Source organism: Sinocyclocheilus rhinocerous, unplaced genomic scaffold (genome assembly GCF_001515625.1).
Source record: "Sinocyclocheilus rhinocerous isolate Xijiao unplaced genomic scaffold, SAMN03320098_v1.1 scaffold5418, whole genome shotgun sequence".
Lineage (NCBI taxonomy): Eukaryota > Metazoa > Chordata > Actinopteri > Cypriniformes > Cyprinidae > Sinocyclocheilus > Sinocyclocheilus rhinocerous.
Genome location: NW_015665894.1, coordinates 119,607 through 132,863, shown reverse-complemented (window position 1 = coordinate 132,863; position 13,257 = coordinate 119,607). Strand labels below are relative to the sequence as shown.

General features: G+C 35.8%; 2 protein-coding genes across 2 annotated transcripts in view; both read right to left on the bottom strand.

Annotated features, from left to right (window-relative positions):
- Window positions 1-2,151: 2,151 nt before the first annotated feature.
- LOC107731662 (protein AIG1) lies at window positions 2,152-3,955 on the bottom strand. The gene is made up of 2 exons (XM_016542812.1): window positions 3,313-3,955; window positions 2,152-3,138 (listed from the first exon to the last, which is right to left on the bottom strand). Exons 1-2 carry the CDS (start codon window positions 3,953-3,955, stop codon window positions 2,156-2,158), a joined length of 1,626 nt encoding a protein of 541 aa, XP_016398298.1. The 3' UTR covers window positions 2,152-2,155.
- Window positions 3,956-7,173: 3,218 nt separating this feature from the next.
- The window catches only part of ccdc134 (coiled-coil domain containing 134), an 11,614-nt gene continuing 5,530 nt past the window's right edge, over window positions 7,174-13,257 (bottom strand). The window contains exons 3-7 of the mRNA XM_016542820.1: window positions 12,681-12,802; window positions 12,525-12,609; window positions 10,840-11,021; window positions 10,687-10,758; window positions 7,174-8,106 (exon numbers count right to left, since the gene is read on the bottom strand). Coding sequence (XP_016398306.1) covers window positions 7,981-8,106; window positions 10,687-10,758; window positions 10,840-11,021; window positions 12,525-12,609; window positions 12,681-12,802 — 587 coding nt within the window. The 3' untranslated portion in view covers window positions 7,174-7,980. The remainder of the gene's footprint in view (window positions 8,107-10,686; window positions 10,759-10,839; window positions 11,022-12,524; window positions 12,610-12,680; window positions 12,803-13,257) is intronic.

The window sequence follows — 13,257 nt, the reverse complement described above, 5'->3', positions numbered from 1 at the left end:
ATTTATGAATTTATGTTTTATTTATTTTACTTATTTTAGTGCCAGTACACCGACACAAATGAATGACTTTGACAATAAATAAACATTATTTATATAAAATATAATAAAACTAAAAATCAGTTGTAGAACCAGATGTGAAACCACTGGCTGTAATGGAACATAACACTTTGGAAGGTGTTATTTATTTTTATGACCACTAGATGGCCACAGCATAAACCGTTTTTAAAAGCTTCGAGTAATGAACCTTTTCCCGATACAATTGTGATGAAAGCTTCACTGGATCAGAACGCTTCACTTCACCATCACTAGTTTTCAGGCTGTATACCATCAGCTTTTCTCTGCATCCATGTTATGGAGCTTTTCCACTGCGTGGTACGATTCCTGCAGTGAATGAGGATGATCATATCTGACCTTCATCGGATTCAGGAGAACTGAGAGAAACACATTATTATTGACTTACAGCAGATGAATCTTCATTCACAGAGTCTGAGTTTAAAACATCATCCATCTGTTTCACAAATGATCATGTGATTCACTCAAACTCACTTCAAGGCTTTCTTTCTCTCAGTTTGTTTCACTCACCCGTGTTCTGAATCCTCACTCTGACAGACAGATGGCTTTGCCTTTGGAAACAGATTATGACATATTTCAGTCTTAGATGGTTGAAATCCTGCAATATGATGAGCTGAAATGATAAATGATTAATATCATTAATGTAAATTATATTACTGAGTTCAGTCTCACATGAAGATCATTTTACGCAGAAAGAAATAGCCCTACTATCAAAACACTCCAACGCAGCCTCTTCCAAAATGATGGATAAAAGGCGCAAAGAAAACAAAAACCTTGAAAAAAAAAATGATACGACCTGGCCAAATCACATACTTGCCGATTTGCAAGGGACTAATATTATCACAGGACCTCGGGTGGTTATCAGTGTATTACAAAGGTACAAAACAGATTTCAGTACTTCAATAGGTTGGTATATTAACATAATTTCAGTTAATGAAATTATGGTATTTAACTGTAAATTTAAGTTAAAACCGTAAAATCTAAAACGCTGCCATCATATTTTTTACAGTAAAATTCCGGCAACCACAGCTGCCGTTTTTTTACCGTAAATTTTACGGAATTATTTTTACAGTGCAGGTAATACTAATCCCGAGCGAATAGGGCTTTAGAGATTATTTTTATATGCACTAAATCCTGCTTCCATTAATGTGTAACATATTATACCGAATTTACACACATGCACATTAAGATGTTGAATGTAAACTCACAGAGAGAAGAACTGCTGTAAATTTTGCTATATAAATGCATTATTCATTCATTCATTAATTCATGTTTGACTCCATATGGAGAAAGACACTCCTCTCAGTTGAAATTACCTGTTCATTCATATATGAAAACTAGCAGTTTACTGTTACACACAGACAGAAAGAACGAGACTGCAGCAAACATGTTCAGACTTTATCATAAGCTGCAGCTAAACACATGAAACACTCACATACGAGAGTTGGATCATTTGTACTTCATTCAACTTTATTCAGTCTGATACTTCTGTCACAACGGTAACAACAAATCATGAATTAAGAGTCATGTAGAAGAATAAAGTGTGTGTCTGTACTAGTGTTTTCCACTAGAGGACAGTAAAACCCCTTCAAATACTGATGATGGATGAAAACACATAATACACTCGACAAAACATTCTGCACATGACAAAACACATTAACTCAAACACATATACAAAAGAGATACAGAATCACATATACATTTATAGCGAGCACTAAAAAATATTGATAAGTAGATGAAAGTAGATGTGCAATGAGCAATACTTATTCATTACAGTTTGTCAGCATGAGACCTTATTGTAAAGTGTTACTGTGCTGCGTCTGCTTTTCTTCACTAGTGTTTCCAGATATGATATTCATGTCAGATTCACACTCACTCTTGATACAGATTTAATCAAACACAGACATAATGGAGTAAAAAAAGGTATTTATGAAAGTATCATGTGAATAAACAGCAATGACAGTGAGTGGTATCTTGGTTTCAAGATATCAACAAGTAAAATGATCATTAATCAGAAAAAAGAAAAAGTTTAGTTGAAGGAGCTTGTCGGTAATCTTGTGTATGTGATCATTATTGAGGTTTCTCACTGAATCCCACACAACCTCTCTTTTGCTAGCTTCCCTGTGGCTCTGATTGCAAGTCGAACTGCCTCTCTACGACTGATTCCTATGCTCTCAGCCTCCTTTATGGCGCTCTCTTTCTCCTCAGAAGTCACCACTACCTTCCCCATGAGTTTGGCTACAGCTGCTATGTTCACCTCACCTAACATAAAATGCAGCGCTTCCTGTCGAGACTCCTCTGCTAAACTCCAATATATTGTCTGCCATTCTGTTAGAATGCCCTGTTTCTGTTTTAACTGCTCCAATTTCTCACGCAGTTTCTGTTTCTGAATCTCCCGAATGCATTTCTCTGTTCCTTCAAACAGGTCATTTGTAAAGTGGCCTCCATTTTCACTAACCATCATCTCTATTTTACTCAGCAGATCTGTGAACTGTGGGAAACTGGCAGATTCATTGTCTAAACAGAAGAATCGGTTTCCACAGCTCTGTACCAGCTTTTTAAGATCTGGATCACTTTCCTGTAGAAACTTATCAATGGTTTGATTTTTCTTATCTAATTGATCTTTGTGGGTGAAGAGGACCATTGCATATTTTTCTATTTTTTCTCCAAACACTTCTTTAAGCTCCTTTATTGTGTTTTTCTCCTCCTCAGTGAATCGACCCACTTTAATCACAATAATAAAAGCGTGAGGTCCTGGAGAGGCGTACGTTATGCATTTCACTAATTCGGTAATAACCTCCTCTTTACTCAGTACATTATCATAAAGTCCAGGTGTGTCGATCACTGAGATCTTTTTGCCCATCCTCTCATTGGTTTCTGACTGACACTGTTTTGTTTGAGAGTTTGAGCTGATGGTGGATTCAAACACTCTTTTACCGATGATGGTGTTTCCTGCAGCACTTTTTCCAGCTCCAGTTTTTCCCAGCAGAACCAGCCTGATTATGTTTTTCCTCTCAGGAATCTGAATGTCATCTGGATCTTCATCCATTGAACTTTCTCCTGAAACTACATCACAACAGTGTGATATTAACTGCTCTTCTCCTTTAAGATCAGTTTTACATTTAAGGCACTTGCAGATGCTCTTAACTACAGCACAACAAATATCAGTGCTTTAACTTTAATGAACAGGTGAGCGCATTATGTATTACTGCAGTAATTTACAACAATGAAACAACTTACAATTTATTACAATGTCCTTGCTGCCACTCCTCTTCATTTGTTCCATGATAAATTTCCCATCGTTTTCCTCCATCATTCCTTCAATCTTCTGCAGTAGTTCTTGTACCTGATCATCTGATTTACTCCTGTTATTGAAACAGTGAAACTTTCCTCCACATTCAGTCACCAGTCGCTGGATATCCTCATGGTTTTGTAGATGTTCATCAATGGTCTGTGGTTCATCCAGTGCATCCAGTTCATCTCCACGTGTGAACAGGATCATGATGTATTTCTGAACTTCAGGACCACATAAACACTTAATAAAATCCAGGATCTCTTCCTCATTTTCCAGTGGTTTCTCTAGAGGAACGGTAAGCAGAACTGCACTGAGACCGGTTGAACACTGAAAGACCAGCTGCTCTTTCAACATCTCCAGCTGCTCTTTACTCAGATCTGGATCCAGTAGATCTGGACAATCAATGACAGCAACCTGCTTCTCTCCAATCTTTGCTACTGCGTCACAAACTTCAGCTTCCTGCTTTTTAAGTTTAAACTTTCTTTCTCTCAGTAGCGTGTTTCCAGACGAGCTTTTCCCAGAACCCTTTCTGCCCATCAGAAGAATCCGGATCGCTGGATCATCTGGACTGGAGCTGATCGCTGACATCTCTGAAAGAATCAGATAATATGGAATAAGACTGTGTAGAACAGAAAAAATACTAATTCTACACAGTGGTCTCCAAAAGTCTGAAAACTTGTTTCTAAAATAAAAAGTTGCGTTTAATTGAACGGGAACAGTTTTGTTACTATTGATGACAATTTTTACTGTTTGAAATAGCAATTTAAACTCGTTTCTAGGTGCAACATTGCAGAAATGGAATCCAAAACTCGTCATTATCGACCACAGTAGTTTATTTTGGCTAAATCTGCAGTGCACTATCCAAATAATATCGCATGTCATTCTTCATGATTTGTGAAGTCTTTCACAGTACATTTTTGGTCAGTTAACCCTTCCCTGAGGCCGTAGCTTCACTGTTGTGAGTAGTGAAGTTAAGCATCAACTGGCCAAAACTGCACTTTGAAAGATTTCAATAATCAAAATAGTGATGAACTTAGGAAAGGATTAACGGATTAAAATCTGTACTGTGAACTATTTCACAGTAGTCTATTTGACCCGACTAAATGAACATTTTTAAACTTATAAGCTTACAAACTATCTATACTGCAGTTGTTTACTGCTCGTTGTCACCTCGCTTAAAAGTGTTGTCTTGATTATTATCAGTAAAATACTACTGATAGTTCCTTGTCTGGTCAGAGATTATTGTATCCACCTTTTTTTCCTGAGTAACTGATGGATGATGGATTCTAACTTCCATTTGGGTGCTGTCGTGTTTATAGAAATCCATGTTAAAATGTGGTGAAAAGATAGACTGACTAAATTAAACTGAAACTCAATGTAACTAATGTAGGCTAACTAATCATCGACTGAGCCTAATCCATTCAGAATTTGTATAAAACGGTTCTCCTTCACATACACACTGTAGTGATTGACAGTGTAACCAAAGCAATGGACAGGGCAAAAATGTATGTGAAAATAGATGTGCATTAAGGTTAGAGCACCCTCACTAATTTCAGTCAATAATTCCCCTGCTGCTATAATTCCCTTCCTACATTATAAAATCAGCTATATTTTTACATGTATAAAGACCCACGTATACTATTTGATAAAAAATTAGGCATCATATTGTAAGTATAAATATACATAATTTTTTAACTAAATAATTGGCTTTTATAAGTACATTTAAAATATATATATATAGGCTATATGGAATGGCCTGCCCAACTCAATCCGAGCAGCTTGAGTCATTAGCCATCTTCAAGAATCGGCTAAAAACACATCTCTTCCATCTTTATTTGACCCTCGAACTCTAGCACTCTCTATTCTAATTCTATTCTTTAAAAAATGCCCCTTTTAGACTTGCACTCTATTCATTTACTAACTGCTTGTTTTCTTAAAAAAAAAACACTAGCTTCTCTATTCTTTTTGTATTCTATCTGTTTCTTTTCCTTTTATTTATTATACAATTAACAAAAGCAAAAAAGGCCTCTAACACTAGCTTGCTCTATTCTTTTTGTAGTCTATCTGTTTTCTTATTATATAATAAAAATAAAAAAAACCTTGCTACGTGTACAGCGTTAGGCTAACTGAGACTTGTTATAGCACTTGCTTATTATTGCTCTTTTGTTGATTTTGATTGCTTCCATTGTCCTCATTTGTAAGTCGCTTTGGATAAAAATGTCCGCTAAATGACTAAATGTAATATATATATATATATATATATACATATATATATATTAGGCCAATCTGCGGAAGACTTTCATTTTTTTTTTCTACCCACTTGCATAAAATGACATTAACAAACATTAAATTCAGATTTACCGGTAAAGCACTTTTCACAATGACTATAATTTCAAAGCAACATGGTGAAATTATAGTCATATGGAACTGTAATGTGGTCAACAGACCTGGCACTACCTCAGTACAGTACAGTGTATTTAGTTGCATCCCAGCTGCTCCCCCCTCCCCCACCAAACCAACAAACAAAACATTAAAAACTTTTCTCTTTTTTTTGGTGGGGTGTGGGAAGTACAACTGGGTAATAGAAAACCACTTTTTTTCTAGGACTACACCACTGCTTGATCTATAAAGACTGAAGGCGAAAACCAGCATGGGTTGCAAAGCTATAATAATAATAATAATAATAATGTAATACATTAAATGTAATATTAAAATAATGTGTGCTCTTATCATTTTGTGGACAAAATCCCCCCGAACTTCGCCCCGATCGGGAGCTTTATGTAGGATGTGCGCATGTGTTTTCAATGCAACTCCAGCCGCTTCAGGTCATCGACCCCCTCATTAATCTATGACAGGTGAGTTAGCCTACTGCAGAAAGACGGTCACTGTGACACTGTAAAGCGACGAAACTATAGCGCCATGTGCTTTTAAAACCATTTCATATGTTTAACGTTATAATATTGACTCGGAAAATATGTCCATTTGACTAGAAACCGAGACCATAAATAAAGCATCGTTACAGTATGAGTCTTCCGCGTTTAGGAAAAAGGTGCAAAGGTGAATTTCTCCAGATAATAAATGAATTTCCAGAACTAAAGGTCAGATTCGCTGTCACTGTCAAACGGGTTTGCAAAAATACCTGAAATTGTGGTTATGTCTTCAGGCAAAGCAGCATTAGAAAGGAAAGATTTTTTACATTTTACATTAAAATAGATTTGCGATTCAGTTTGATTTCATTCACTGAAACGGGAAAGGCTACTTTATAATTGCGTGGGGTTAATATGCCTTCAATCCACCTTAAGGCTGTAACAAAATTGTTATCGTGTGCAGCTTTATCCAGACGTTAACTGCAATTCAAATAACTGCCAAATCAAAACTGTAAGTCTTGACTTTGACTGTAAGTCAAATATTCACAGCCATCTAAAGTTTACTAAACTTTCCCCGATGCAGACACTCTTACCAGGCCCCGTCGCCATCTTCACAGTATTTGACTGATCACAAGTCCATGAAAATGTTTCCTAGAAAACAAATGCAATTCACATAAGGAAAACAATCCTAATATATGTATTTGCAGTGGTTTAAAAATTCGCAGGAATATAAACTCACCAGGAGTCGAGCTGCTGCTCAGATGTTCACCTTTAGTTTCACTTTTGTTTTGCCCCGCCCTGTTGCAGGTGCATCATTTTCATGAAATGAACACATTAGCTAAAAACACTGAATACAAACCACGTGAATACACGATAAAATAATACACCAGGTATGCAGAAAAACACAGAGTTTGTTGAATAAACTTTATTCATTCTGTCGATAATAATCTCCCACATATGCTGTAAAGATTTCAATAACAGTCACATGAACAGATTGATAAAGTCTCTATGAAAGCGTCTCAGACTGAAGCTGTTTCAGATGATCGTCTTACTTCAGCAGCTGGAGAAACCGAAGCGAATCAGAAACGCATTCATTTTATTAGTTTGATATTAGTTTGATTCAGATTCATCATTAAAGAGTTTCTCTCAAGGCTGTACAGCTCTGATCTCAGTTCATCTGTCTCTCCTTCACGCACAATTTTTTTGTTTTATGAATAATATTTTCTAAAGAAAGCAGAAAGACATTGATTACCCACAATTCTCTTATTAGACTATAAAGTACCCCCAAATAAAACATTTATATTGAATCTAAACAACTGAATTTCATATGTGGGAACATCAATTTTTGATTTTATATTATCAAAACTTATCAAGTGTGTTAAATATCGAAATATCAGTGTTCAAAATACCTTCATCTAAGACACAGACCCACTTTGACCACACCCACTACTTTGAACTCTCCCATTAATCTGACTCCACTCACTCTACAGTAAATGCTATAGTGACCTCGCCCCATAGACTCCTCCCACCACCCTGACTCCTCCCCTTAACCCAATAGCACTAAACACACACTCACATCACCAGCAGTGAATCTAATGAAGATCCTCCTAAATCAGACAGAATTAAAAACAGACTCAAGTGTTGCGAATCAGAGTCTCGTTCTGAAACCTGTAAACTCCGTCGACGCCCGTGGCAGATTCAGCAGGGCTCCCTGATTGAGTGTAAACGGCTGATCTTCAGTCAGATCTATAACTCGGTGCGAGAGCGAGAGATCCGCGGCCCTTTCCGGATCTCTTTCCTCTTCTCCTCCTTCCTCCTCCTCTTCTCTTCCTCGCGGAGAATCTTCTGGAAGGCCTCGGCCGTGTGCAGCACCTGAAACACAGACAAATATACATCAACAAACTATGCAAATCAAAGCAAAAGAAGTGTCAAAATAAACCTGTGGTTAATTGAGCAATATAATGACAAAATAAGTAGAAGTCTTTGCAAACTGAAATCACACACAAACGGAGTTTAACTTTCTGTGATTTCTGATCAACATCTGAAGCTCTACTGCCTCCTACTGGCTTTACCTACCAGTGTTTCCTCTAGGCTTACGGCTTTTTTTCAATTTAAATTTTTCTGGACTCCTTTTTAATGGTTAAATTACATTTTATTAATTAAAAAAACATGTATAATTAATTAAAATCATGAAACTTAAACAATTTAACATCAATTTATTAAAAGTTTAACAAAATTACATGTTTAGGGCCCTATGAAACGTATTATTTTTTCCAACCTTATGTTTTATTGTTACCAAATTCTGTTTTAGTATGTCTAATTATTTGAAATCATAAAAACAAGTTTAATTTATTCTTACAATAGTCTAATGATTTTTTCCCCTTCAGAAATTCTGTGTATTTAATTTTTTTTAAGGCATAAAACAGTCATTTAATTTATCTTTTAAGTAATGAAAATTAAACAAATTTTATTTTTGGAAAATAATGGGGATTTAATATTACAATTAAAACATTGAAGAAATATTGTATGATTATTCCTTAAAAATAAGGTTTTAATAATTTTAGTAGTAGTAGTAGCCTATTACGTACATTCTACTGAACAATAGTAATATATTTCTGCCACAATGTCTTCAAGTTAAACCAAACTTTTATTTTGACGGGTTGCCGTGAATACCGCTACATTTCTGTGTGTATATGATATGAGGATAGTTTTACTCCAATGAAACGGTCAAATGCTCATGAAGTGACTCTCAGAGCAGTTCTGGAGATGTTGTTAATGTATTTATGTCCTCATTAGTGAGACGGCAGACGTTAATATAACCGAGTGTCACACGCGCTTCAGAACGAGTGGTAAACAAAACCACGCGTCTGCGCCATTCATTAACACAGAGACACGCAGAATTCATATTTAAATAGTCGTTTTGTGGCTTAATATTTACAAATACTAGTGGGAGTGGGAGCGTGCTCACTTGTGTGTGCGCATCGGGACGGAACTCCGCTGTGCGCGATAACAGAGAGCGCGACCATGTAACGTAGAGACAGGAATGACATGCCGTCACGGACATAAGCCGAGCCGAGCGACAGATAGAGATGGCGGATAAAAAACAAAAGAGGAAAACGTCTGCGGAACTAAAGAAGGCTTAAGGAAATAAGTAGGATCCGTGTAAATATCGGATCAGCTTTCCAGCGCTGGAGAGAACTCAAGGAGCGGAAGGCCTGAGATCGGACGCCGAGGTTGCTTTGTTTCTTCTCGATAGGTGAGTAACACCGTGTCTGTGCCGCAACAGCTAAAGTCTGTCTAGTACACTGGACGTGACAAAGCGACCGTTGAAAATCATTTGAAATTTGTTTCAATATGTCATAAATAGAACGCAGCAGTAGTTTTCTGTCTGGGATTTGTCGTGTCGTGCCACATCCAGTGTAGACAGCATCACTGATTATAATGAGTTCCATAGTATTTTGTCGCGCCGCACCACTCGCGTCCGGGTGTAGACACGTGGTTTTGCTTTGTTTCACAGAACTAATCGTTGGGTTGCATACGTATGTGTGGGTCGAGACTCTTTTGGGTTAGGGGCGTGTTTGTTTTGGTGATTTCAAATGTCAACATTGGCTACCAGAAATCGCTTACCCCACCTTTAATTGGTGATATTGTAGATATGACATGACACATTAGACAAATAAACAGGTGTTTATATCAGCTATTATACAGCAGATTAAAAACAATATTATAACAGTCTCCTGTTATGAAAGAATAAAGTGCATTAAAACTCATTTTATATTGATTTAAAATGTTTTTAAATGTTTGTTCAGATTGTACATTTTCTAATTTTTTTTTGAATTTTTAGAATATTTTTTAAAAAGAAAATTGCTGAAATTAAATCGAGTATGACTGACTTATTTGCCATTAATGAACTCTTGTACACAGTGTAATTTTACTATAATTTATATATTACTATAGTTTTTATTAATAGCTTGAATGAGTTTTTATTAAAGTAGTATTTTAGTTTTTAATTAATTTTAATATTTTGTTCATTTTAATTTAAAATTTGTTTTTGCCATTTCCATATTTTTTTTTATAAGTCTATACAGGTTTTATTATTATTATTTTTAGTTATTTTAATACATTAAACTAAATAAAAATGAGAAATGATGCCTGAAATGAAAAAAAATTCAAGTTCTTTATACATTTTCTTTTCAGTTAATGTGCATTTCAAGTAACATAATTTGTTTTGGTTTTAGTCTCAGTTAATTATAATAATCCTGGTTATATTATGTCAAATTATACAGAACCAAAACAGGATAACATTATATGTATATTTACTTTTTTAAGGCAATTGTAAAACATTATTAGTCTATCTCTAATTTTATTAATAACACAATGCCGTGGACATAAACACTGACTCTATAGTAATAGACATCTCTCTCTGTATATATGTATGTGTGTGTGACTCACGTCGTCTCGTTCGGTGCGATACGGATTGACGAAGTCTGTAGATTTCTCTGTGATTCCCAGCTCCTGTGACATCTGAAGAAAAGGCACACAGCGTTAAAGCTCATGTTTCAGTGTATTTAGTGTCATGTTAATCCCATGATGCCTCAGTCTGACCAGCGTGAGCACGTGTTGATGGGCTCCTCCGCTGAAGACGCCCGTCTGGTTGCAGAAGCGCAGACCCCAGCGCAGCAGACGACTCCAGTCCGCGTTACGATCGTAGTAGTGATGGACGATGCGCGGGAAACGCAGAGCCACGTCTCCGAAGAACGCCGTGTTCTCCACCACATGAGAGTATGCTAGAGACAGACAGATTCAACTGATTAAACCCACAGAATATCACTGTGACTGAGACTACCGCATGAGCTCACTGAAAAAATACACCAGATTATCTCCTGTAGATACAAATGATTGCTGAAATTCAAGACGTTTGTGAGTGAGATGTGGTTTTGTTTCTCTAAAGCTGCTGTGAAGTGTCTGTACTGTATAAAGTGCTATAGAAATTAACGTGAATTGACTAAAAATTGTCTGAGAGAGTTTTATATGGAAGCCTATTTATGCCAATTAAAACTCAATCATGCTTTGGTAAACCATAATTACGAGATAAAATGTCTAAATTATGACACAAGAAGTTGAAATTGTGAGATTAAAAATTCTAAAAATTCTAAATTATGAAACAAAAAAAATGAAATTACAAGTCAAAATTATAAGAAAAAAATTGAAATTATGACAAAGTCATACTCATGAGAAAGTCAAAATTATAACAAAGTTACAGTTATGTGATAAAACTTCAGACTTGTGGAAAATTTTGAGAAAGTTAATACTGTCAAAAAATTAATTTGCGACTCACGATTTTGATTTGTTATAATTATGACTTATACTACATTTTATATAATTATAATTTATCATGATTTAGTTAAAATTATATGAAAAAAAATTCATTGTGACATGACAAATTGAAAAATTTAAATAAAAATAATGAAAAAAAGAGTTACAGTTATTAGAAAAAACATCAATTACGTGGAAAAGTTTAGAAATTTTCATATATAAAGTCAAAATTATGTCAAAGTAAAAATTATTGTATTGATCTCATGATATTGACGAGTGAAAAGTTAGGACCTTTTATCTTAATTTAATAATTATGATTTATCATTTATGAATTCAAAATATGACATTTTAAAGTTGAAATTATAAAGAAAGTTGAAACATGATATAAAAAGATGAATTCATGAGATTTAAAATTATGGCATACTAAGTTATACTTATGAGATAAAACATAATTATGTGGTAAAAATTGAAATTAGGACATGTGAAAAAAAAGTGAGATTATGAGAAAAGTCAATTGTGACTGTTCATCTCATGAATTCAACTTCTAAAGTGAGATTTAAGACTTTACCTTAAAATTTTGCAGTTTAAATGTTAAAAGTTTAAAATTAAAAAAAGTAAAAATTATAACAAAAAGACAATTCTGAGATTAAAGTCAGAATTGATATGCTTGTGAAGAAAAGTAGAAAATTATGACATAGTAAGTAAAAATGTGGCATACTCAATTTATTAAAAAATATATTTAAAAACACTGACAAAACATCTTTAACATTTTGTGTGATAATTAAGATGTTTTAACTCGAGATTTCAACTTTTCATGTCATTATGATTTTTTATCTTAAAATGTTAGAATTATGATTCAGCATGTGGCAGTATGGTTTTTCCATAGTTTTGAGCATACACACATCAGACACACACACACACTCTCAGACTCTCAGATGTCTGAAATGAATGGTGATAAAGCCAGAGTCTCTCACCTTCTTTAATTTTGTCATCGAGTGGGAACGGATCATCCGGCTGCATGTTAGCCGCTATAAGAACGGCTCTGGAGTCCTCCAGCACCTGAACACACACACAGATCAGACTCAGTCAGATCAGCTGCATCACACTCAGTGTCTCTCATACACACACACCTTAAAGAGGCCCTTCAGCATGATGTCGATGATCTTGTACTGCTGGTTGACGTCGTTGAGCTCCACCAGGTTCTTCAGTGCGTTCAGCTGATCCTTCCTCTTGCTCTCGAACAGACGCTTATCTGAGGAGACGTTCAGGAGAACGACACACACACGCTCTCTCACACACACACACACACACACACACACACAGTCTGGTTTGCTATCCTTGTGGGGACTCTCCATAGGCGTAATGGTTTTTCTACTGTACCGACCGTATATTCTATTGTCCTGCACCAACCCTACACCTAAACCTACCCCTCACAGGAAACTTTCTGCATTTTTAGATTTTCAAAAAACTTCATTCTGTGTGATTTATTAGCTTGTTTACCCGTGGGGACCTCAATTTAGGTCCCCACCGTGACACGAGTCCCCATGAGTCTGTGTGTAGTCAGGTTTAAGTCCCCACCAGGACATATAAACCAGTACACACACACACTCACACGCGCGCGATACGTACATTCGCAAGTCTCGTCTCCAGATCCAGAATCTCTCTGGATTTCAGCGTGGCGTTGTGAGCTCCCAGCATGCTCAGCAT